Source organism: Triticum dicoccoides, chromosome 6A (assembly GCF_002162155.2).
Source record: "Triticum dicoccoides isolate Atlit2015 ecotype Zavitan chromosome 6A, WEW_v2.0, whole genome shotgun sequence".
Taxonomy (NCBI): Eukaryota; Viridiplantae; Streptophyta; class Magnoliopsida; order Poales; family Poaceae; genus Triticum; species Triticum dicoccoides.
The window spans coordinates 113,904,337-113,929,829 of NC_041390.1; the positions used below are offsets into that span (position 1 = coordinate 113,904,337).

Below are 25,493 nucleotides of genomic sequence, written 5' to 3' on the forward strand. Positions count from 1 at the left end.
GAACCTGGATAGGCGATAAACCTGGACTAGAGATTTAAGTGTTTAGGTAGGCCGTGGCCGACACCCTCGCTGGGCTTCCACTTGAAGGTTGCCTAGTACATGTCGTGTAAACGGCGGTAAGTGGTGAAAGCGTGTATGAAGAAGTAGACCCCTGCAGGGTATAAAACTATTCGAATAGCCGCGTCCGCGGTAAAGGACTACTTGGTTGCCTATACAGTTCATAGACAAGTTAAATGGATACTATTAAAAGTCTCAAGATAAGTGTGAGTACCGAGGATGGCCCTCACGTAGGATGACGAGAGAGGATCCCCGGTGGAGTATTGTGTTGGTGAGTAGTGGACTCATGTGCGAAAACTATTTTACTAGTGGAGTTCCGTAGGATAGCTTAGCCAAGAGTCAAAGCTGGCTTGCTGCAATAACCCCACCACCTTCTTGAGAATGACCATGTATATTAGGTTTTGATGTAAGACTTGTTGAGTACCTTTGTACTCGTGTTTGCTTAATTACTGTTTTCAGACGACAACACCGCCCCCTCCGACGGGTTTTACGTAGACCTTGACGTCAACGAGTGACTAGCCACCCAGGTGGTGATCCTGGCCATGGAGGGCCCTATGTAGATAGACAGGCTTCGAGAAGCCTTCTTTCTTTCTAGTGTTTGTACTCAGACTATTTACTCCCGCTTGTGCTTGTATGATTGTATGACTTGAGTGTCGGGTCATGTGACCCCTATCTGTATGAACTTGTTATGTATGGCTCTCTGGAGCCTTTAAATAAAGTACTTGAGTTGTAGAGTTTTGTTGTGATGCCATGTTGTATGTACTCATATCGGGCATATTGTGTGTATGATTGAAATGCTCGGTATGAGTGGGATCCGACAATCTAGTTGTTTATCCTTGGCAGCCTTTCTTATGGGGAAATGTAGTCTAGTGTTCCTCGAGCCATAGTAGTCCGCTACAGCCCGGTTCACCAGAGTCCTGCTAGCCTAGCACTACTGTTTAGGACACTTGACTGGCCGGCATGTGTTTCACTTCGTTCCTATGTCTGTCCCTTCGGGGAAATGTCACGCGGTGACTTCCGGAGTCCTGCCTAGCCTGCTACAGCCCGGGTTCCCCGGAGTCCTGTTAGCCCAGTGCTACAGCCCAGAATCACTCGCTGATTACCGACATGCTCGATGTGATTCATGTATGCCTGTCTCCATAGGTCTGTGCCGCGTTGGGTTCACGACTAGCCATGTCGGCCCGGGTTCTCTGTCATATGGATGCTAGCGACACTATCATATACGTGAGCCAAAAGGCGCAAACGGTCCCGGGCCATGGTAAGGCAGCACCCGTGGAATACCATGCGTGAGGACGCAAAGTGATATGAGGTGTTACCGGATAGATCGATGTGGCTTGGGATCGGGGTCCTGACAGCGTTGGTATCAGAGCCGGACTGCCTATAGGTTCGTTGAGCCAAACTGGTTGATGTCAAGTCTAGAAATGCTTTAGTTATATGTAGGGGAATTGATTGTGGGAGGGAACGTAAGGCTCTTTTACTCCTTTACCTTATGCCCTCTGATCTGAGTCATTCTCTTCTCATTCAACATGGGTTAAGGACTAGGCTCTCTCCTTCTATGTAACATCCCAAATTTTCAATTTGGAATGTTATACATTAGGTCGTCATGCATATCATATTTTATTTTGCTTTTGGTTTTGATCCTAGAAAATCCTAAGCAACTCAAGGACCCATGGAGAGAGTTGGGGATTTCGTTATTTACACATTTGAGTTTCCTCAAATTTTGTAAACAGGATCATTTGATTTTATTTATTTTATCATCAATTATTTCTATTACAAAAATATGAGAGAGGGAATAAAATGACTTTCCCAAAATATAGAAATATTGAGGATTTAATAAAAAAATCAAATAAGATTTATTTTCGGAGTTTTTCGGTATTTTTAATTGAATTTAGGAAAAATGTGCGTTTTTCAAAGTTGTAGTTTGGACCCAGATAAATGTTCACTTAGTCAGGCTTGATTTTAGAAACCCGGGAAAATTTATTTCGTGATTTTTGGAGTACGTTTAGTATTTCTTTTTATTTTTCTTTCGACCGTAATTATTAAAAAAAACGAAACCGATTATTGGTCGTACCCGAGCGGGACTCCGCCCGGGGGCGCCTTTATATAGCGCCGCACCCGAGCCCCCAGCCCACACCAGCCCCGCGCCCGATCCGCCGCCGCCGCCGCCGAAGCAGCGCGCCGCCCGAGGTTCGCCGCCGCCTCGACTTCCGTGCCGAAAAAAAATTAAAAAAAATTCTAAAAAAAAAATTATTTTCTTTTTCGTCCGTTTTATTTTCGAAATTTTTATTTTTATTATTTTATTTATTTTAATTATTTTTGAATTAGGGTAATTAACGATTAATCTGTTCGTCATTTTTCTTTTTCGTCGGATTTTCCGCGGTTATTTTCTGATCGCGATTTCTGATCCGATTTTCGTTTTAGTATAACTTTTCGCTCGTTTATCGGAATCAGGCGATTCAAGCGCCTGGAGTTTCTTCTCGAAACCCTCTTTCCGAATAATCAATTTACACATGTTTTTGCTACTGTAAAATTTGACTTAGATCTAGATTACTAGAACGAAGTTGTTTTCTTTCGCCGTCTGACTTTTTTTGCTTCGTTCGATTTGATTCTTTTTGCAAACCAGGGTTCTTAAATTGTCTGGTTAGATCTTCTATTTGAGTTTTACCTGTGCATTAGATGAGTACTTATTGTATGCTTGTTGTTTGTCTGCGATAGAATACCCGGAGTGCGCCGCCTGTTACTTTGAATCTCTAGGTTTCGCGGATCATCAGCAAGGCAAGTAACACTTTGATCATACCTTTTTCTACAACCCAGTTTTATTGCATTAGATCAATCTTCACACATTGCATGATTAGGATCTAATTAAATTGTGGGATGGGAAGTAGATGAGGTAGTACCTATTACCTGTTTATTATCAAACCTTTGGGAGTTACTTCTACGTTTGCTTATTATGCCATGCTATGCAAGTAGACGTGGATTGGGTGAGTGATATCCATGACAGATGTGAGATTGATAATTAATGGTTTATCTAAGGTGGCAACCTAACACACATCTGGGTGGACTGAGGCACCTGGGTATTCCAGGACTTGCCTGTTTTTATTTTGGACCGCCACCCAGGCTCAAAGGGATCATGAGATTATTCATACTAGAAATTTCCGTGTGCAGCCACAAGCCATTATGGGCTCTGGCATAGTTGAGTAAGTCATGCGAACTCTTACAGGGTAGACTAGCAGATGTAGGGGAAAGTAGGTGTACCGGTCTATCCATCGTAAGGTGCTAGCACTTCTGAAAGACTGTGTCTCGGTCATCCGTTTCTCAAACACCATGTAGTGCGAGAAATCCAACGGAGGCGATCGAGTCTTGTGGGGAAAAGTGCGCAAACCTCTGCAGAGTGTAACAAACTAATCATGGTTAGCCGTGTCCCCGGTTATGGACATCTTGAGTATCTAGTACCTGGATTATCATGTGAATCTCAACATGTTACTCTAAAGTTAATTTTGTTGGGTTTTAATGATGTTACTTAATTGGGATTGAGAATGCTGTCAACCATTCTCAATGTTTAACAACCACCCTGATAGTAATTAATTTTATTCCTTTGAAGTAGGGAAAAATTGGCTTTACGCAAAAACTGTTACCATAGAGCTTTCCACCAGCCAAATATGCATATAGTATAGTTGTTTCATTCCATTACTCTCTATGTGTTACCTTGCCAGCATATTCTATGTGCTGACCCGTTTTCGGGCTGCAACGTTAATGTTGCAGACTTTTCAGACGATGATTAAGGAGTTTTTAGGTCGTGGTTCTATACTCAGTGATGCCGTTGGAGTTGATGGACTCACTTATCTTCCAAGCCTTCCGCTGTTATCGTTATTAGATGGCCTTAAGCCATATTTATTGTAATAAGTTCTCTTTTGAGACACTCGATGTAATAAGTGTGTGATTGCTACTCTGCTATAAATCCTTCAAGTACTGTGTGGTGTCAGCATTACTGATCCAGGGATGACACTGGAGCACAGAGATCAGACTGTTTGAGGACTGGTCGCTACATTCTATCAGGTTCACGTGTTACTAATCCGTAGTAGCTTATATGATTGTTGTTACAAGCCTTCGTACAGTTTCTACTACTTTTAGTATGTTGCTAATTGGATCAGAACCTTGATATGATGTTGTTGAGTGGTATTGCAAACTGTTGTGGATGTCTCAAATCTTTTTCTGAGCATTTACAGCTGTTATGCTGTCCAATTTTCCCTAGGAATTCTAATGTCTTTGCATTGTGGTTGTGCTTTCAGATGGCCAACCGTGTTCAAAACCAAGTGGTTCGCCTGACCCGGTGCCTCGACGTGCCCGGTCATACTGCTATGTTAGTCCGGGTAATGATCGAGACGGGTTACCGTTGGTATCCTGAATACACCGTCGAAGAGCAATTCCGAGACTTTAATCAAAGCCAATATTTCTGCACCGTCAAGATATTTCCTTCTTATCCTGGATCTACCGAGCCCCTTCACTGTTCCTATGGACTCGGGGTTACTGTTGAGATGGCTGTGCAGGATGCTGCCTATTCCATGATGACCATCATGTGAGTCCGGACTGGCCTGCTTCGGAACACCGACTTCTGTTACATGCCAGCTTCACTTCCGGGAGCGCAAGGGTATCTTCAGGCTATCTATGCTGACTCCACTCAGGAGGACTCATTAACTCGTACCACTGCCGAGATTCTCGAAGATAAGGACCGAGAGAATCGGGCCTTGAGGTTGGAGCTTTTCAATACCCGTGTTGATCATTGGGCCACATTGACTCGGTTTGCACCTGCGGTGCAAGCTGGATGTATGGATACAAGGGATCTGTATCCTGTGAGATCTGCTCTGCCAGACATGGTGGATTGGCGTGATGTGGGGGCATCACCCCACCCCGTGGTCCTCGCAGGCCACCGTTTGTTGGTCCAAGACCTCATCCTAGCCCCTATGGTCCACAAGCTCCTCAGGACCGTCTGTTCCCGGATGATCACATTGAACTTCCAGGCTATGGAGGTGACTTCTATGAGGACTACTACGGAGTTGTCTGAGTTAGTAGTAGTATCACTAGTATTGTAATAGTTGTATCTCCACTGTCCTGCGTGACTTGTGGAATATGACTTGGCGTGTAATCAATTCCGGAGGTGTAGAAAAATAATGTATAGGAGCTTGGAATGCCTCCGATGAGATGTAACGTCTTTCATCATAGTTGTACTGTAGCCTGGGCTTGTACTAAACTATGTATGATGTGTATGACCGTTGGTATATATATGGCAGTTCTATATACCCATGACATACGGATGAACATCTCTGCATTCCGTGTTATCCATTACATTCTGCACTTCCTTGCTAAGTTGAGCCATCCTTATCTAAACCGTTGTCTTGTTTTCTCCTAGGATGGTCAACACCCACAGCAACCCTGCTGCCCCGGAGCAGGGGGAAGCCAGTGCAGCTAGGGGTGAAAATCTGCCTCATCCGCCTTCTCTGGCCGAAGTAATGCTGGAGGCGGAAAGAAACAAGCGTGAGACTAACCGCCTGCTGGAGCGGATTGAGCAGAACACTGCACGCCATCCGCGAAATGACTTGGTGTCAATCAATGACTTTATCAAGCTGTACCCACCAAAGTTTAACCATTCCGTCGAGCCCCTCGACAACAACAAAGTAGAGGACGTCTAACTTGTTTTTGCAGGGCATGTTGTGATGTGATATGGTCAAGACGTGATGAGATATAAGTTGTTGTATAAGATGATCATGTTTTGTTGAAGTTATCGGCAACTGGCAGAAGCCTTATGGTTGTCTCTTTATTGCATAAGATGCAAGCACCAAATAATTGCTTTACAATTATCGCTATGCGATAGCAATAGTTGCAAGAGCAATAGTTGGTGAGACGACCATGTGACGACACATTGATATAGATCAAGATGATGTAGATCATGGTGTCATGCCGGTGACGATGGAAATCATGACGATGTTTTGGAGATGGAGATCAAAGGCACAAGATGATGATGGGCATATAATGTCACATATTTTGATTGCATGTGATGTTTATCTTTTATGCATCTTATCTTGCTTTAATTGACGGTAGCATTATAAGATGATCTCTCACTAAATTTCCAGATAAAAGTGTTCTCCCTGAGTATGCACCATTGCCAAAGTTCGTCGTGCCCAGACACCACGTGATGATCGGGTGTGATAAGCTCTACGTCCATCTACAACGGGTGCAATCCAGTTTTGCACACGCAGAATACTCAGGTTAAACTTGACGAGCCTAGCATATGCAGATATGGCCTCGGAACACTAAGACCGAAAGGTCGAGCGTGAATCATATAGTAGATATGATCAACATAGTGATGTTCACCATTGAAAACAACTCCATTTCACGTGATGATCGGTTATGGTTTAGTTGATTTGGATCATGTGATCACTTAGATGATTAGAGGGATGTCTATCTAAGTGGGAGTTCTTAAGTAATATGATTAATTGAACTTTAATTTATCATGGACTTAGTCCTGGTAGTATTAGCATATCTATGTTGTAGATCAATAGCTTGCGTTTAGCTCCCCTGTTTTATTTTTGATATGTTCCTAGAGAAAACTAAGTTGAAAGATGTTAGTAGCAATGATGCGGATTGGATCTGTGATCTGAGGGTTATCCTCATTGCTGCACAAAAGAATTATGTCTTTAATGCACCGCTAGGTGATAGACCTATTGCAGAAGTAGAGGCAGACGTTATGAACGTTTGGCTAGCTCAATATGATGACTACTTGATAGTTTAGTGCACCATGCTTAACAGCTTAGAATCGGGACTTCAAAGACATTTTGAATGTCATGGACCATATGAGATGTTCCAGGAGTTGAAGTTAATATTTCAAGCAAATACCCGAGTTGAGAGATATGAAGTCTCCAACAAGTTCTATAGCTAAAAAGATGGAGGAGAATAGCTCAAGCAGTGAGCATGTGCTCAGATTGTCTGGGTACTACAATCGCTTGAATCAAGTGGGAGTTAATCTTCCAGATAAAATAGTGATTGACAGAATTCTCTAGTCACCATCACCAAGTTAGTAGAACTTCGTGATGAACTATAATATGCAAGGGATAATGGAAACGATTCCCAAGCTCTTCATGATGCTGAAACCAAGGAAGGTATAAATCAAAAAAAATATCAAGTGTTGATGGTAGACAAGACCACTAGTTTCAAGAAAAGGGCAAAGGGAAGAAGGGGAACTTCAAGAAGAACGGCAAACAAGTTGCTGCTCAAGTGAAGAAACCCAAGTCTGGACCTAAGCCTGAGACTAAGTGCTTCTACTACAAAGGGACTGGTCACTAGAAGTGGAACTGCCCCAAGTATTTGGCGGATAAGAAGGATGGCAAAGTGAACAAAGGTATATTTGATATAAAGATTATTGATGTGTATTTTACTAGTGTTCATAGCAACCCCTCGGTATTTGATACTGGTTCAGTTGCTAAGAGTAGTAACTCGAAACGGGAGTTGCAAAATGAACATAGACTAGTTAAGGGTGAAGTGACGATGTGTGTTGGAAGTGGTTCCAAGATTGATATGATCATCATCGCACACTCCCTATACTTTCGGGATTAGTGTTGAACCTAAATAAGTGTTATTTGGTGTTTGCGTTGAGCATGAATATGATTTGATCATGTTTATTGCAATACGGTTATTCATTTAAGTAAGAGAATAAATTGTTGTTCTGTTTACATGAATAAAACCTAATATGGTTACACACCCAATGAAAATGGTTCGTTGGATCTCGATCGTAGTGATACACATATTCATAATATTGAAACCAAAAGATGCAAAGTTAAAAATGATAGTGCAACTTATTTGTGGCACTGTCGTTTAGGTCATATTGGTGTAAAGCGCATGAAGAAACTCTATGCTGATGGACTTTTGGAATCACTTGATGCTTGCGAACCATGCCTCATGGGCAAGATGACTAAGACTCCGTTCTCCGGAACAATGGAGCGAGCAACTGACTTATTGGAAATAATACATACTGATGTATGCGGTACGATTAGTGTTAAGGCTCACGGCAAGTATCGTTATTTTCTGACCTTCACAGACGATTTGAGCAGATATGGGTATATCTACTTAATGAAACACAAGTCTGAAACATTTGAAAAGTTCAAAGAATTTCAGAGTGAAGTGGAGAATCATTGTAACAAGAAAATAAAAGTTTCTACGATATGATCGCAGAGGTAAAATATTTGAGTTAAGAGTTTGACCTTCAGTTAAAACAATGTGAAATAGTTTCACTACTCACGCCACCTGGAACACCACAGTGTAATGGTGTGTCCGACCGTCATAACCGTACTTTATTCGATATGGTGTGATCTATGATGTCTCTTACCGATCTACCACTATTGTTTTGGGGTTATGCATTAGAGACAACTGCATTCACGTTAAATAGGGCACCATTTAAATCCGTTGAGACGACACCGTATGAACTATGGTTTGGCAAGAAACCTAAGCTGTCGTTTCTTAAAGTTTGAGGTTGCAATGCTTATGTGAAAAGGTTTCAACCTGATAAGCTCAAACCCAAATCGGAGAAGTGCGTCTTCATAGGATACCCAAAAGAAAATGTTGGGTACACCTTCTATCACAGATCCGAAGGCAAGATATTCGTTGCTGAGAATGGATCCTTTCTAGAGAAGGAGTTTCTCTCGAAAGAAGTGAGTGGGAGGAAAGTAGAACTTGATGAGGTAACTGTACCTGCTCCCTTATTGGAAAGTAGTTCATCACAGAAATATGTTCCTGTGACTACTACACCAATTAGTGAGGAAGCTAATGATGATGATCATGTAGCTTCAGATCAAGTCGCTGCCGAACCTCATAGGTTAACCAGAGTGAGATCCGCACCAGAGTGGTACGGTAATCCTGTTCTAGAGGTCATGTTACTTGACCATGACGAGCCTACGAACTATGAGGAAGCGATGATGAGCCCAGATTCCGCGAAATGGCTCGATGTCATGAAATTTGAGATGAGATCCATGTATGAGAACAAAGTATGGACTTTGATTGACTTGCCCATTGATCGGCGAGCCATTGAGATTAAATGGATCTTCAAGAGGAAGACGGACGCTGATAGTAGTGTTACTATCTACAAAGCTAGAATTGTCGCAAAAAGGTTTTCGACAAGTTCAAGGTGTTGACTACGATGAGAGTTTCTCACTCGTATCTATGCTTAAGTCTGTCCGAATCATGTTAGCAATTGCCACATTTTATGAAATCTGCCAAATGAATGAACAAAACTACATTCCTTAATGGATTTATTAAAGAAGAGTTGTATATGATGCAACCAGAAGGTTTTGTCAATCCTAAAGGTGCTAACAAAATATGCAAGCTCCAGCGATCCATCTATAGACTGGTGCAAGCATCTCGGAGTTGGAATATACGCTTTGATAAGTTGATCAAAGCATATAGTTTTATACAGACTTGCGGTGAAGCCTGTATTTACAAGTGAGTGGGAGCACTACAACATTTCTGATAAGTATATGTGAATGACATATTGTTGATCAGAGATAATGTAGAATTATTCTGCAAAGCATAAAGGAATGTTTGTAAGGAGTTTTCCAAAGAAAGACCTCGGTGAAGCTGCTTACATATTGAGCATCAAGATCTATAGAGATAGATCAAGATACTTGATAAGTTTTTCAATGAGTACATACCTTGACAAGATTTTGAAGTAGTTCAAAATGGAACAGTCAAAGAAGGAGTTCTTGCCTTTGTTACAAGGTGTGAAGTTGAGTAAGACTCAAAACCCGACCACGGCAGAAGATAGAGAGAGCATGAAAGTCATTCCCTATGCCTTAGCCATAGGTTCTATAAAGTATGCCATGCTGTGTACCAGACCTATTGTATACCCTGCCCTGAGTTTGGCAAGGGAGTACAATAGTGATCTAGGAGTAGATCACCGGACAATGGTCAAAATTATCCTTAGTGGAATAAGGATATGTTTCTCGATTATGGAGGTGACAAAAGGTTCGCCGTAAAGGGTTATGTCGATACAAGTTTTGGCACTGATCCAGATGACTCTAAGTCTCAATCTGGAAACATATTGAAACTGGGAACAATTAGCTAGAGTAGCTCTGTGCAGAGCATTATTGACATAGAAATTTGCAAAATACGTACGGATCTGAATGTGGCAGACCCGTTGACTAAACATCTCTCACAAGCAAAACATGATCACACCTTAGTACTCTTTGGGTGTTAATCACATAGCGATGTGAACTAGATCATTGACTCTAGTAAACCCTTTGGGTGTTGGTCACATGTCGATGTGAACTATGGGTGTTAATCACATGGTGATGTGAACTATTGGTATTAAATCACATGGCGATGTGAACTAGATTATTGACTCTAGTGCAAGTGGGAGACTGAAGGAAATATGCCCTAGAGGCAATAATAAAGTTATTATTTATTTCCTTATATCATGATAAATGTTTATTATTCATGCTAGAATTGTATTAACCAAAAACATAATACATGTGTGAATACATAGACAAACAGAGTGTCACTAGTATGCCTCTACTTGACTAGCTCGTTGATCAAAGATGGTTATGTTCCCTAACCATAGACATGAGTTGTCATTTGATTAACGGGATCACATCATTAGGAGAATGATGTGATTGACTTGACCCATTCCATTAGCATAGCACTTGATCGTTTAATTTGTTGCTATTGCTTTCTTCATGACTTATACATGTTCCTATGACTATGAGATTATGCAACTCCCGTTTACCGGAGGAACACTTTGTGTGCTACCAAACGTCACAACATAACTGGGTGATTATAAAGGTGCTCTACAGGTGTCTCTGAAGGTACTTGTTGGGTTGGCATATTTCGAGACTAGGATTTGTCACTCCGATTGTCGGAGAGGTATCTCTGGGCCCTCTCGGTAATGCACATCACTTAAGCCTTGCAAGAAATGCAACTAATGAGTTAGTTGCGAGATGATGTATTACGGAACGAGTAAAGAGACTTGTCGATAACGAGATTGAACTAGGTATTGAGATACCGACAATCGAATCTCGGGCAAGTAACATACCGATGACAAAGGGAACAACGTATGTTGTTATGCGGTCTGACCGATAAAGATCTTCGTAGAATATGTAGGAGCCAATATGAGCATCCAGGTTCCGCTATTGGCTATTGACCGGAGACGTGTCTCGGTCATGTCTACATTGTTCTCGAACCCGTAGGGTCCGCACGCTTAACGTTACGATGACAGTTTCATTATGAGTTTATATATTTTGATGTACCGAAGGTTGTTCGGAGTCCCGGATATGATCACGGACATGACGAGGAGTCTCGAAATGGTCAAGACATAAAGATCGATATTTGGACGGCTATATTCGGACACTGGAAGTGTTTCAGGTGATTTCGGAGAAAACCGGAGTGCCGGAAGGGTTACCGGAACCCCCCGGGGAAGTATTGGGCCTTAGTGGGCCTGAGGGGAGAGAGAGGGCAGCAGCCCAGGAGGTGGCGCGCCCCCTCCCATGGGGAGTCCAAATTGGACTAGGGGAGGGGGGCGCGGCCCCTCTTTCCCTCTCCCTCTCCCTCTTTTTCCTTCCCCCCTTCTCTCTTCCTAGTTGGACTAGGAAAGGGGAGTCCTACTCCTACTAGGAGGAGGACTCCCCCCTCCTTGGCGCGCCCCAAGGGCCGGCCGGCCTCTCCCCCTTGCTCCTTTATATACGGGGGCAGGGGGCACCTCTAGACACAACAATTGATCATTGATCTTTTAGCCGTGTGCGGTGCCCCCCTCCACCATAATCCTCGATAATATTGTAGCGGTGCTTAGGCGAAGCCCTACGACGGTAGAACATCAAGATCGTCACCACGCCGTCGTGCTGACGGAACTCATCCCCGACACTTTGCTGGATCGGAGTCCGGGGATCGTCATCAAGCTGAACGTGTGCAAAAACTCGAAGGTGTCGTAGTTTCGGTGCTTGATCGGTCGGGCCGTGAAGACGTACGACTACATCAACCATGTTGTTATAACGCTTCCGCTTCCGGTCTACGAGGGTACGTAGACAACACTCTCCCCTCTCGTTGTTGTGCATCACCATGATCTTGCGTGTGCGTAGGAATTTTTTTGAAATTAGTAAATTACTACGTTCCCCAATAAATCCTACTCCAAGTAGGATTCCCCCCTCTTTCCTAGTCCAAGTAGGAGAGGGGAAGGAAGGGGAGGAGAAGAAGAAGTAAAGTGGGGGCCGGCCCCCTAGTCCAATTCGTTTTGGGCTAGGGGGGCCACGCGCCCCTAGCTGGCCGCCTCTCCTCTTTCACCACTTGGGCCCATGAGGCCCAATAACCCCCCGGGAGGTTCCGGTAACCTCCCGGTTGCTACCTCTTGAGCTTGCGTTGGTTTTCCCCGAAGAGGAAAGGATGATGCAGCAGCGTAGCGTAAGTATTTCCCTCAGTTTTTGAGAACCAAGGTATCAATCCAGTAGGAGGCTACGCGCAAGTCCCTCGTACCTACACAACACAAAGAGATCAACGCAACCAACGCGATTAGGGGTTGTCAATCCCTTCACGGTCACTTACGGAAGTGAGATTCGATAGATATTATTTTTGGTATTTTTGATATAAAGATGCAAAGTGAAAAGTAAAAGGCAAAGTAAAAACAAAGCAAGATTAAAGTGATGGAGATTGATATGATGAGAATAGACCCGGGGGCCATAGGTTTCACTAGTGGCTTCTCTCAAGAGCATAAGTTTTCTATGGTGGGTGAACAAATTACTGTTGAGCAATTGACAGAATTGAGCATAGTTATGAGAATATCTAGGCATGATCATGTATATAGGCATCACGTCCGTGACAAGTAGATCGAAACGATTCTGCATCTACTACTATTACTCCACCCATCGACCGCTATCCAGCATGCATCTAGAGTATTAAGTTAAAAACAGAGTAATGCTTTAAGCAAGATCACATGATGTAGAGAGATAAATTCATGCAATATGAAATAAACCCCATCTTGTTATCCTCGATGGCAACGATACAATACGTGTCTTGCTGCCCCTTCTGTCACTGGGAAAGAACACCGCAAGATCGAACCCAAAGCTAAGCACTTCTCCCATGGCAAGAGCTACCAATCTAGTTGGCCAAACCAAACGGATAATTCGAAGAGACTTGCAAAGATAACCAATCATACATAAAAGAATTCAGAGAAGATTCAAATATTGTTCATAGATAGACTTGATCATAAACCCACAATTCATCGGTCTCACCAAACACACCGCAAAAGAAGAAGATTACATCGAATAGATCTCCACAAGAGAGGGGGAGAACATTGTATTGAGATCCAAAAAGAGAGAAGAAGCCATCTAGCTAATAACTATGGACCCGAAGGTCTGAGGTAAACTACTCACACTTCATCGGAGGGGCTATGATGATGTAGAAGCCCTCCGTGATGACGGACCTCTCCGGCGGAGCTCCGGAACAGGCCCCAAGATGGGATCTCGTGGATACAGAAAGTTGCGGCGGTGGAATTAGGTTTTTGGCTCCTTTTCTGATCGTTTGGGGGTACGTGGGTATATATAGGAGGAAGGAGTACATCGGTGGAGCACCGAGGGGCCCACGAGGCAGGGGGCGCGCCCTGTAGGGGGGGGGGGCGCCCCCTACCCTCGTGACCGCCTCCGGTACTTCTTGGAGTAGGGTCCAAGTCTCCTGGGTCTTATCCGAGAAGAAAATCACGTTCCAAAAAGGATTTTTTCTGTTTGGACTCCGTTTGATATTCTGTTTCTTCGAAACACTGAAATAGGCAAAAAAAAACAGCAATTCTAGGCTGGGCCTCCGGTTAATAGGTTAGTCCCAAAAATAATATAAAAGTGGAAAATAAAGCCCAATATAGTCCAAAACAGTAGATAATATAGCATGGAGCAATCAAAAATTATAGATACGTTGGAGACGTATCACCGGTTTATCCGGTATTTATCCGATAACCCCCGGAACTCATCCGGTGTCCGAATATAACATTCCAATATATCAATCTTAACGTCTCGACCATTTCGAGACTCCTCGTCATGTCTGTGATCACATCCGGGACTCCGAACTACCTTCGGTACATCAAAATACAAAACTCATAATACCGATCGTCATCTAACTTTAAGCGTGCGGACCCTACGAGTTCGAGAACTATGTAGACATGACCAAGACACGTCTCCGGTCAATAACCAATAGCGGAACCTAGATGCTCATGTTGGCTCCTACATATTCTACGAAGATCTTTATCGGTCAAACCGCATAACAACATATGTTGTTCCCTTTGTCATCGGTATGTTACTTGCCCGAGATTCGATCGTCGGTATCTCAATACCTAGTTCAATCTCGTTACCGGCAAGTCTATTTACTCGTTTCGTAATACATCATCTCACAACTAACTCATTAGTCACAATGCTTGCAAGGCTTATAGTGATGTGCATTACCGAGAGGGCCCAGAGATACCTCTCGGACAATCGGAGTGACAAATACTAATCTCGAAATACGCCAACCCAACAAGTACCTTCGGAGACACCTGTAGAGCACATTTATAATCACCCAGTTATGTTGTGACGTTTGGTAGCACACAAGGTGTTCCTCCGGTAAACGGGAGTTGCATAATCTCATAGTCATAGGAACATGTATAAGTCATGAAGAAAGCAATAGCAACATACTAAACGATCAAGTGATAAGCTAACGGAATGGGTCAAGTCAATCACATTATTCTCCTAATAATGTGATCTTGTTAATGAAATGACAACTCATGTCCATGGCTAGGAAACTTAACCATCTTCGATTAACAAGCTAGTCAAGTAGAGGCATACTAGTGACACTATGTTTGTCTATGTATTTGCACATGTATTATGTTTCCGGTTAATACAATTCTAGCATGAATAATAAACATTTATCATGATATGAGGAAATAAATAATAACTTTATTATTGCCTCTAGGGCATATTTCCTTCACAAACGCCCTCTCCACATCCTTCCCAGCTGCTTCATATATTGTTGCAAAGTGGCTCTGTCTGTTGACTTGTGGTTCTGATATGGTCTTCAAAAACGCCGGCCACTGAGGATAGATGTCATCGGCAAGATAGTATCCCATGTTTTTGTAGTCACGGCCATTGATGGTGTAGTTTCAAGGCGGTGATTCCCCATTAGAAAGCCTCTTCAACACGAGAGATCGTGGAAGCACGTTGATGTCGTTGTGAGAACCCGACATTTCAAACAAAGCATGTCAAATCCATAAGTTATGTGATGTCGCTGCTTCCAGTATGATGGTGACCTATTTGGTGTGACCTTGATACATTCCCGACAAACCTTTAGGGTAGTTTTTCCATTGCCAATGCATGCAATCAATTGATCCGAGCATTTCCGGAAACCCTCTGGCCTCTCCAATAGGCAACAACTTTTCTGTGTTCTGCACATTTGATTCTCTTAGATACTCTGCCCCAAACACTTGCACCACGGCACAGACAATGTCAGTAGTATTCACGCATGTGCTCTCCCTCATTCAGAACATCTCACCAACGACATCCATCGCAGTACCAAGTGCAAGCATTCTCAGAGCAACCGTGCATTTCTTCTTAGTAGAGAAAGAAAGTTGGCCGCGGTAATCCCTTATGAGCTTGAAGTAGTCATGATGTGCCTCTACTCCCTCCACAACACACAAAAATAATGGTTTGCGCATGCAGAAACAATTACGAAATCATGGATCATCCGGGAAAGTTGGGCCCACAACAAAGTAGTCCTTGTGCAGTAGCCATGCTCCGGAGACCCTATCTCGATGAACACTCTTCTCCCTTTGATTGAACCCTTGAAGTTGAGAATATTCTCCACCTGCCGATCCATTTCCTCTTGCATGCTCATGAGAATGTTCATGCCCACTTCTTCGTTCAAATCCGACGAATCGAAGAACTCATCTTTAATCATTTTATCAAGCTCCACCAATCCATACTCCTTGTGCGGCGAAGCATCAGAACCCACATTTTCCCAACGGATAAATCACAAAAAATGGGTCAGACAATGTGTCGAACACATAGAGCGCAAGGGGCAGCCGATAGTTACCGGACGTACCGCGGTGGCATCTGGGCCGGCGACGATGTCCGAAGTGGAGAGAACGACGGGGAGGACTGTTGTGCCAGTGCTGGCGGCGCTGAGGCTCGGAACGGCTGCAAAGTAAGGGTGGCGGCGAAGCCACGAGTCGTCCAACGCGGAGGAGGAAGAAGAGAGGAGAGAGCAAATGGATTCAATAGGTCGAGGGGGTGGATTTGGTGCAACTTGTCGTGGGGTAGGCATGTCGGGTGTGACGTGATGGATGCGCCTGGTCGCGTCCTGGGCTCCTGGCATCCCCCTATCCGTCCTACATGGGGGGTGCCGGTCAGCCCGGGCGTTTGAGGCCCGTTTGAGGTGCCCGTTTGGGTCGGGTTTATATGACGTCTGCTCGGGTGTTGGGGAGGGGGGCAGGAGTTGAGGTGCCATGTTGTAGATGCTCCTAAGGACCAATGATTAAGAAGTTTTTTTAGGGATATGCTTGGAAGTGTTACTAGTTGGGAGGAGATGGAAATGGCACTTTTCTTTCGAGATTTTTTTAAATAAAAAGACAGGGTAGAGAACGAGGGGGAAATGAGATGGGTTGACCCCAAGCGTGGTTTGGCGAGTTGGCGTCACAAAAAATAAATCACGGCAGTCCTTCTCATTCTTATATTTCAAAAAACAGGTCCTTTGCGATATGAAAAGGGAAGCATCGCATGGAGCGCATGGCCTCCGCCGGGATCTTATCGTGATCGGCGAGCCTTCACTTTACCCTTCTCCCGAGATACATATCAAACTGTCCTGTCAAAAAAGAAGTTTCATATCAAATTCCTGCTCCAAAACGGATTCTGAACCTTTAAAACCGACGACGAGAAGATCTCCAACTTCCACGAGGATCTTTGTTTTTGACCGGACGGAAGAACTCCCAAGACCGCAACAGCTCCTCGCCGATCACATGACGATCATGCCACGATCTCAACAGCTCCCAGACCGCAACGGTGCCGATCGGGGTAGGTGCGAGGCATGACCAGATCCTGTCCGATCTGGGCCAACCAATGCACATAGACATATGCTTCTGCGCCGATCCCCCGATCCAACAGGCAACAGCTTATCCACACGACATGTCTGCAACTGCAACACTCCCGAAATATGTTTATTTAGACAAGAAAAGGAAGTGCTTAGCTGTGCCCATTTCTGTCCTTATAGAAACAGTTAACTTGTTTAGCTTGCATCGATGAGTTCGTAACCCATTGCGGCATTTTATATGCGTCATAATTGAGGGTCTGTGTGCCGCAAAAACCCGGGAAAATACGGTAGCTCTTCGTCACTAGGTTCAATCCAGAATGACAGGTGGTGCTGGACACCTGGTATTTCCTTTTCTTTTCTCTTCGATAATGGGGACCTGGTATTTCTCCATTTGTGAAATGGCTTCTGACCTTCCCTGGAGTTAAGAAAATGGAGGGTTCTGGAATATTGTAAATGGACACTGACATCAGGTTCTGATTTCTGATGCTTTTTTTTTGAAAAGGAGGTTCTGATTTCTGATGCTGAAATGATGTAAATGGAGTTAAGAAAATGGAGAGTTCTCAAGTATTGTAAAATGGTAGTAGTAGTGATGTCTTTTTCCGGCTGAGCCTGCAAATGATGGTATTATCTGTTACTGAATTGGTAAGACAAGCAAGCTCTGGAGATTGGTTTGTGATGCTGCATGGTTAGAAAATTTCATGGCAGAAGCACGCAAGCAAAGAAGATAATGCAAGTTTTATGGCAAACAAATAAGCTATCAAGAACAAATATTGATGGAATGGGACACATCACCATTCCCCAAAGAAATAGGTCAGACGTGTGCCTCGCAAGAAAGGAGGTCTCACTTCATAGCTGAAGGTCTACATCTAGTTCAGCAATATGAAATACCAAGTACAAAACTAGCTGTGGGTGGCAATGGCATTTCAGATGGTCCAAAGTTGCTGTTGTGCTCTTAACTACATTTCTCAATGCTACCTAATACCAGCAAGACTACATAATGTCCTTTCAAGGCACTATGATTAAGGACCATGAGCCACATGCCTGATCTTAATCTGACAGACATGGGCAACCATTAATTCGGTCTGAAACTTTAAAGAATTTGACAGTGGAGAGGTCAAGTTGTGTGTAGTAAAACAGCCAGCCATTTTCCAGAACAATCTCTGCAAAACATTCAGCGTACTAAGAAAGTAATGCAGAAAAATAAAATTCAACTCCCTTGTTAAGAATATTTTGATACTAACAGTTTGAGCTTCCTACTTTTGTACTTCCTCTGTAAACTAATATAAGAGCGTTTAGATCACTAAAATAGTGATCTAAACGCTCTTATATTAGTTTACGGAGGGAGTATCATAGAACATCGAAGTTGTGTGTAGTAAACAGCCAGCCTTTTTCCAGAACAAGCTCTGCAAAACTAATGCAGGAAACTAAAATTCAACTTCTTGTGAAGAATATTCTGATACTAACAGTCCGAGTTTCCTTATTTTTTATAGTAGAACATCAAAGCACAAGGAAATGATTAGCAGAAGAACACAATCCAAGTACAGCTTAAACAGCAACAAGTCAGCAGGCATGAATTGGCCCCTAGAGAATAAAAAAGGAAAAAAAAAGAAGAAGAGGTGCAGCCAACTAACTTGCCACCATATTTAAGCAGTCGTCATGCTACCCTCTCAGAAGATTTAGCTCCCTCTTCCTCCCTCCTCCCTCCAAACCAAACTCCTTGTTCTTCATCACCATCGTCAGGCTCGAGCTCGCTTTCTTGATTCGTCTACAGAGTGAAACTGGTTCTGAAGATTCAGAAATAAAGTCGGCTTTTCGGAGTTTTCGGGCAGCTTAAAAGTACTTGCTCTTGAGGTAAGCTATCTTCTGCTCTTCTCTACACGTCTTGTGTTGTATATAATTCCGGACCTCTGAGAAGCTTTTGTTTATCATGGCATGAGAGCTGAATTTCCCGAGAAGGCGAAAAACAGCTTAAATCCTAGCATACAGTTGTTCTGAATGCATCTGTGATCTTATTGGACATTTCCATTCCTGTAGGAGCTTTTCTTTGTGTAGGCCCTCACAAATGGCGGTAAAGATGAAAGGGATCTTCAAAGGGCTGAGGATATTCTCGCACATGTTTGGTAATAACCCCATCTTCCTTTCATGTTTGGTAATAACCCCATCTTCCTTTCTTGTTCCTCGGTCCTCCCAACTTCAAATACAGTTATGTTGGTTTATTTTTTCGAAACAAAAATAAAAATAAAACGAACAAGGGCCCAACCGGGTTCGAACCGGTGACCTATTGATCTGCAGTCAATTGCTCTACCACTGAGCTATGGACCCATTGTATGAATTTTGTGATAGATACATGTACTCAACTACTGTGCCTATGGCTATGAGACATCACAGAAATTAATGAATGTAATTTCTACTTACACATGTAACTGTTGTTCTGCTGCAGCTCAAAAGGAGCATGAGATGGAAATCGGGTTCCCTACAGATGTAAAGCATGTGGCTCACATAGGGTTGGGCACCAGCGACACATCTCCAAGCTGGGTAAACATGCAAATAACTTGAAGTCCTTTTCAAATTATCTTCTTGTAGATCATCAGACTTTATTATGCCATCATATTATGAGTCTATCTATTGTCGTCTAGTATTGTCACTGATGGATAATGTGCATTGATCATTTTAGATGAATGAGTTCAAGTCGTCAGAAGATATGTCTGCAGGCTCTCTGAGCACAGCTGAGCAGTCAAGGCAGACTTCTTGGACCTCTACAGGTAATTAGCATCCTCTCATTTATCTCTGTCAAGAGTTAAATATATCCAACATTCAAAAAAGACATAAATATATTCAGAAATGGATAAAGTTTCATTCAGGGGTGATCCCTGATTTTCCACCGTAAAAGTTTCACATCGCTTATATGTCAGTGTCGTGACGACGGATTTGTATATAAATTAGAACATATCGAGACTTTACCTATATAAGACCATATGACTCTGTTATTGCAAAATCTGCATGACTAATCATTAATGTGCATAAGCATGAGAATCTTCCTGAGCTGTTTTCTAATGATCAGTAGTAGTGGCGTAGCACTACACAGTTTTCCCCATTGGTTGCCTCTATGTTTACTAGGTGCTGACCAGCAGTATTATATTTCTGCAGACTTTGAGCCAGCAAGATCCATGCTGCCAACTGAGATCAATTTCCCAGACAGACCAGCGCAGGAGTCCTCCTCCTGCCCCCCAAGAGGCCCCAGGAAGGCAAGGAGGAAGAAGACCAGGACATCGTCCCCCACCTCCTCTGCAAGATCATCTTCCTCGAGGTCGAGGGCCTCCTTCGCGACGGCGTTCGACGATTTCAACGAGTCGCAAAGAGGGCTCCGGGTCGTGTAAAAAAATCATGCGTGGCCACCTTGCATATAATACATGTTTCGGGTTTAGGGAGGGGAGGTGATTTGTGAATTGCTTTATTCTTTGTCCAGTTTAACAGATGGTTGGGAATGCAAAAGTAAGTTGGAAGTTGATCGATGTTTGTTGTCCATAAAGCTTTGGTATCGCGCAATCACAGATCTTGTTTCACATTGTTTTTCAAAGACACGTTACTGTAAAAAAAAGTGCTAATCAAAGGCATGCCTGCCAGAGTAATGTCAATGATCATGATATGTTGTGGACTAAGCATGAGACCAGCAGGCCCTGTGAACTGTTTGTTTTCCACGCCACCAGGACAAACGTGCTACTGACCGACATGATGAGATGCAGAGATGGTTCATCATGCCCATCACTTTGTTCAAGAGCCATGCACTTCCTTCAGACAGAACATGACTAACATTATGGGCTGCCACATTGGTCGGCTAACTTTGATCAGCATTTTGCAGTTAGGTCAGTAACAATCTGCCTGTTGTGATTATGCAGCTGCAGCCTGTCTTCCTTGAACTTGGGTGAAGCATATTTTTCTGGATATATTGCTCAAAAGGAGATGGTTTATAAGGTCAGGCAGATGCACGAAGATAGGTAGCCTCGCCAAAACATTGCGAGAATCTTATTGCGAACATAAGGTAAAGTGAGGCAAGGAATATATATTATATGAATAATAGCATCAGCATCAACTATCAAGTAGGAGTAGACAGCAAGAATCCTGTGCTATGCGGCACTTACCGGAAAGAAGAGCCTTACAAGGAGAGATCAAAAGAAGACTTTCTGAAGGATTCCTTTCTCAAGTCATATTTGGGAGAAGCATGGAGTTTCAGGCTGAAGCTGGCTTCACGCTCCATTTTACCGTTGGAGCTCGCATCGCGGTTTGAGCCTTGCAGTCTTTATGACCGTGCTCTGGCACGTTTAGCTAGGAGGCTTTATTACCTGGATATCAAAAAGTTTAGTACTAACCCTAATCCACTATGCTAGCCTAGTAGTACTTAAATCCAACGCTGTACTAGTTTTTTTTATTTTGAGAAACGCTGTACTGGTTGGACCGAACACTCTGCATTGTTCGTCCATAGTTGTACTAGTGAATCACCCTACAAAAATTAGACACTGCTCCGTGGTCTGGAAAAGAACTCTCTTTTTCTCTGTTCGCCTCGGGGAGTTTCACCGGAATTCCTCAGAAAATTCACATTAAAAAGTAATTTGCAAAGAATTAGCAAAATGGACTATGCAGAGAGCAGGGGCTGAAAATTTGGAAAGTTACAGTCAGTTTTTGTCCTCACCATTACATACTACAAAATAAGTGTCTGAAACTCCATCAAATTAACTGAAACACCCTTACACAAAAAAAGTAACTGAAACGCCATTGAAGAAAATTGGCTGGAAGCTAAAATAATCCTTAATGTTATGTGGCGACCGTTCTCTAGGAGGAAAACCCCAGCGAATCTGACAATGGCAGATTTCAGATAAAAATGCACTAAAATAAACGAAATGTCATGTTTTTTTTTGTCAAAAATGTCATTCCCCAAACACTAGAACTGCCCGCCGCGCCGTTCGCAAATGCCATCCTGCCTAGCGAACGGTCGCTGGCTATTGCAGTCCAAAATAATAACCAAACACCTGCATTTTATCATGTCAGCTAGTAGGGAAAATCAAATCGTATGTTTCAAAGTTCAAATCGTATGTCGACCAACTTAACGGGACCCTGCCGGCAATGCAAAGTGCCTGCATCCTATTCCTCGTCGTCGCGCCACTCTCGTACCAAAGCACAAAAAAAAAACGCATGGAGAACGACGTTGCCCATATGCAGGAGCCAACGCCCGCGGACTTTTACCGGCGCACAAGCCATGAATATATGCCTGTGCCACTCCGCAAAGGCTCCGTCAGCTCAGCCGCAGCATAGCACAGCAGAAAGGACGCCATTGCAGCCAGGGCAAGCACAAAGACAGCTCGAAAACTTGGCGGGGAGATAGTTCGGCTAGCTCAAGGTGTCCATGGAAAGCAAGGCACCCTCGTGAAGCCCCGGCAACGATCTCGAGGCCTACAAATACCCGGCGGCTCAGGCTCTTCCATCTCATCGAGTAGAGGAAGAAGCACTTGTGCTGTTGTGCAATCTTGATCGGTCTTGTGGCTGTCTAGCTAGGGAGTTAATTTGGTTTTGCAGTGATGGCGAAGGGTGCGGGTTACGGGCTTGGGTTCGCGTGCTTCGCTCTTGTGGCGGCGATGGCCGGCGCGGCGCAGTTCAAGGTCGGCGGCGACAGCGGGTGGAGCGTGGCCGGCGCCAGCAAGGAGTCGTACAACACTTGGGCGATGAAAAACAGGTTCCAGGTCGGAGACACACTAGGTAATCCACACACGGCCGAACACCTTCGTCACGGATCAAGATTTCGTCTGCCACGGGCCATGGCCAGACCTTCGACCTCTTCTTCTTCTTGATGTGTTATTAATGGTGGTTTTGTGCTTGTGCAGTGTTCGTGTACCCCAAGGACAAGGATTCTGTGCTGGTGGTGCAGCCGGCGGACTACAACGCCTGCAACACGTCGTCGTACGACAAGAAGTTCGCCGACGGCAACACCGTCTTCAGCCTGGACCGCCCCGGCGCCTTCTTCTTCGTCAGCGGCGTCGAGGCCAACTGCCGCGCCAACGAGAAGCTCATCGTCATGGTCCTCGCCGGCCGCAACGACACAGGCATCGGCGCCGCGCCGCCGCCCGCCGCTCCGGCACCGGCAACGTCATCTCCACCTCCGGCCGCTTCCAGCCCGCCTCCGGCAACGCCCCCCTCACCACTCCCCGCGGCGCCCGCTCCTAGCGCGCCTAGTCCCACCTCCGCTCCTCCTCCGGCCTCCGCTTCCGCCCCGCCACCGGCCTCTTCACCTGCATCTGCTCCTCCGACCTCGTCGCCGACAGCTCCGGCGTCCCCGCCTCTCCCCACTCCGTCGGCCCCGACCGGCGCCCCGCCGATGGCGCCCTCAGCGAACGCTCCCGCCGGCGCGGACGGAGGAAGCACGAACTCAACGGGCACGTCATCATCCCCGCCCCCCGCCGGCTCCAACGAGCGGAACGGCGCCACGCTCACGGTTACGGGCGCCGCGGGTCTCGCCGGCTCGGCCGCGGCCTGCATCGTCGGCTTCGCCATGCTCGCGCTCTGAAGCGTGACCGGAGAAGGGCGACTACTACAACTACAGTACTAACTAAGACGAGTGATCTGTGTGTGCGTCGACTATCGATTGACCTCTTTGTATTATACACGTATTGGTTTTCCATCGGATGAAATAAGAAAGAAACAACCGAGATTCTTGAGAAAAGAGATCGATAGAGCTCGCAGGGCGATGCCTCGCCGGCCAGCCCGCGCGGCCGTGCCGGCGATGAAGGGGAAGCCGGGAAAGAGAGGCAAGCGGTAGTCGCGGCGTGCGCGATGGCCCGGTGCCCTGATCGATGAGTTTGTGCATGGGACTGAAACATGGGCTCCGTCCAATAACGCTGTTTCTTTTCCTTTTTATTTTTTGTTTCCTTTTGTTTTTCCTCTTTCTCCCCATTTTTTACTTTTGTTTTTCCTTTGTTCTTTTGCGTAAAATACAGGAGTATTTTTATGACATGCATGAACACTCATTTTCAAAGTGTGAATGTTCCTTTTCAAAATAATGAACATCAAAAAGTCCACCAGAGCGACACGACCGATTGGCACAAGAACTAATCACTTTATTAGTAGGTATAGATAGGCAAGGAATTTTTAAAAATACAAAAAACATTTATTTCTGACGTCTAAACATTCTTTCTTGCAGCATGTCAACACATTCTTTTCACATATATAACATTTAGAGAAAACCATGCCAATTTTATATATGTGTGAATGTTTGTTTTCACTTACTTCGTTCACCGGATATGTAATCGCAGTGAGATAAATATATTTTCCAAGTCTTATATATAAGAAATACCACTGTTTTACTTTTCTTTCCTTATTGTCCTATCTTTCCCCCCATTTTACTCTCGTATTTCATTTCCTTTTTCTTTGTTATTTTGGATCTAATACATGAATATTTTTATGACATGCATGAAAACTCTTTCTTCATACGCGATAAAACATGTACAAGCTATTCTACATACATACATTTACTAGAAGTAATAACATAACCCACAAGGCCCATAAAGGATTTAATGCCCGGTTACACATGTCCACGTCGTGCAGCAAAAAAAGAAGTCATTTTTTCTTTAGTTTTCTATTTTCTCAATATTATTATTAGTAGATTTTTTTAATTTTATTTATTATTTACTGGTTACCTCTTATTTTTATATTGTGATACCTTTTTCTTATTATTTTTATCAATCATGAATATTTTTCAAAATACATGAACATTTATATGAAGGTTGCAACTTGTGTATGCCTAAGGTGTCCCTGGGGTACATCACGACACATGTACATAAAAGTCTGGATGAAGAAGAGGGAGAAGAAGGATTTGTTTTCTTATACAACACCATCGACGGTGTCACACCAGTGTTCCTGGGACGCCCATGGGAGCCGTATGTCAGAGTCCTATTCTACACGGCGGTGATGTCAAATGTTGTGGTCAGCGCAGGATGGGGTCCGTGGAAGAATAAAAGCACATGAGTAATCCATCAAATTGTTGAGGTAATAGCACCCAGGTACCTTAACTTATATAGAATGTGATGATTCAGTCTCAAACTTATAAAAATTGACTTCACCATACTCTAACTTGCATAGAATGTGATGATTCAGTCTCAAACTTGCAAAACTTGACTCCACCATACCCCAAATTGTACCTCATGTGATGATTTAGTCCAGGCCAATCACAGCTCGACAATTGGCAGCCAGGTGGTTGGACCGGTCAGCGTATGCACTTTTCCAGAACTCTCCCTGCCTTTTCCCCTATTCAACCCGCACTCTCTCCACCTGAATTAATTCTGTCGGAACGAATCCACCTCGCGTCCGTCTCTGTTCCCCTC

At 44.1% G+C, this 25,493-nt stretch overlaps 2 protein-coding genes and 1 non-coding gene across 3 annotated transcripts; 2 read left to right on the plus strand and 1 right to left on the minus strand.

Moving 5' to 3' along the window:
• The first annotated feature begins 18,819 nt into the window (after nucleotides 1-18,819).
• LOC119319395 (CRIB domain-containing protein RIC10-like) lies at nucleotides 18,820-20,646 on the plus strand. The gene is made up of 5 exons (XM_037593879.1): nucleotides 18,820-18,978; nucleotides 19,162-19,247; nucleotides 19,568-19,662; nucleotides 19,802-19,889; nucleotides 20,275-20,646. Exons 2-5 carry the CDS (start codon nucleotides 19,190-19,192, stop codon nucleotides 20,502-20,504), a joined length of 471 nt encoding a protein of 156 aa, XP_037449776.1. The 5' UTR covers nucleotides 18,820-18,978; nucleotides 19,162-19,189; the 3' UTR covers nucleotides 20,505-20,646.
• TRNAC-GCA lies at nucleotides 19,378-19,449 on the minus strand. Its single transcript has one exon. It is a non-coding gene; the product is annotated as a tRNA-Cys (tRNA).
• Nucleotides 20,647-22,393: 1,747 nt separating the features above from the next.
• On the plus strand, nucleotides 22,394-23,836 carry LOC119315409 (early nodulin-like protein 1). Its single transcript, XM_037590036.1, has 2 exons — nucleotides 22,394-22,875; nucleotides 23,001-23,836. Exons 1-2 carry the CDS (start codon nucleotides 22,698-22,700, stop codon nucleotides 23,678-23,680), a joined length of 858 nt encoding a protein of 285 aa, XP_037445933.1. The 5' UTR covers nucleotides 22,394-22,697; the 3' UTR covers nucleotides 23,681-23,836.
• The last annotated feature ends 1,657 nt before the right edge of the window (nucleotides 23,837-25,493 follow it).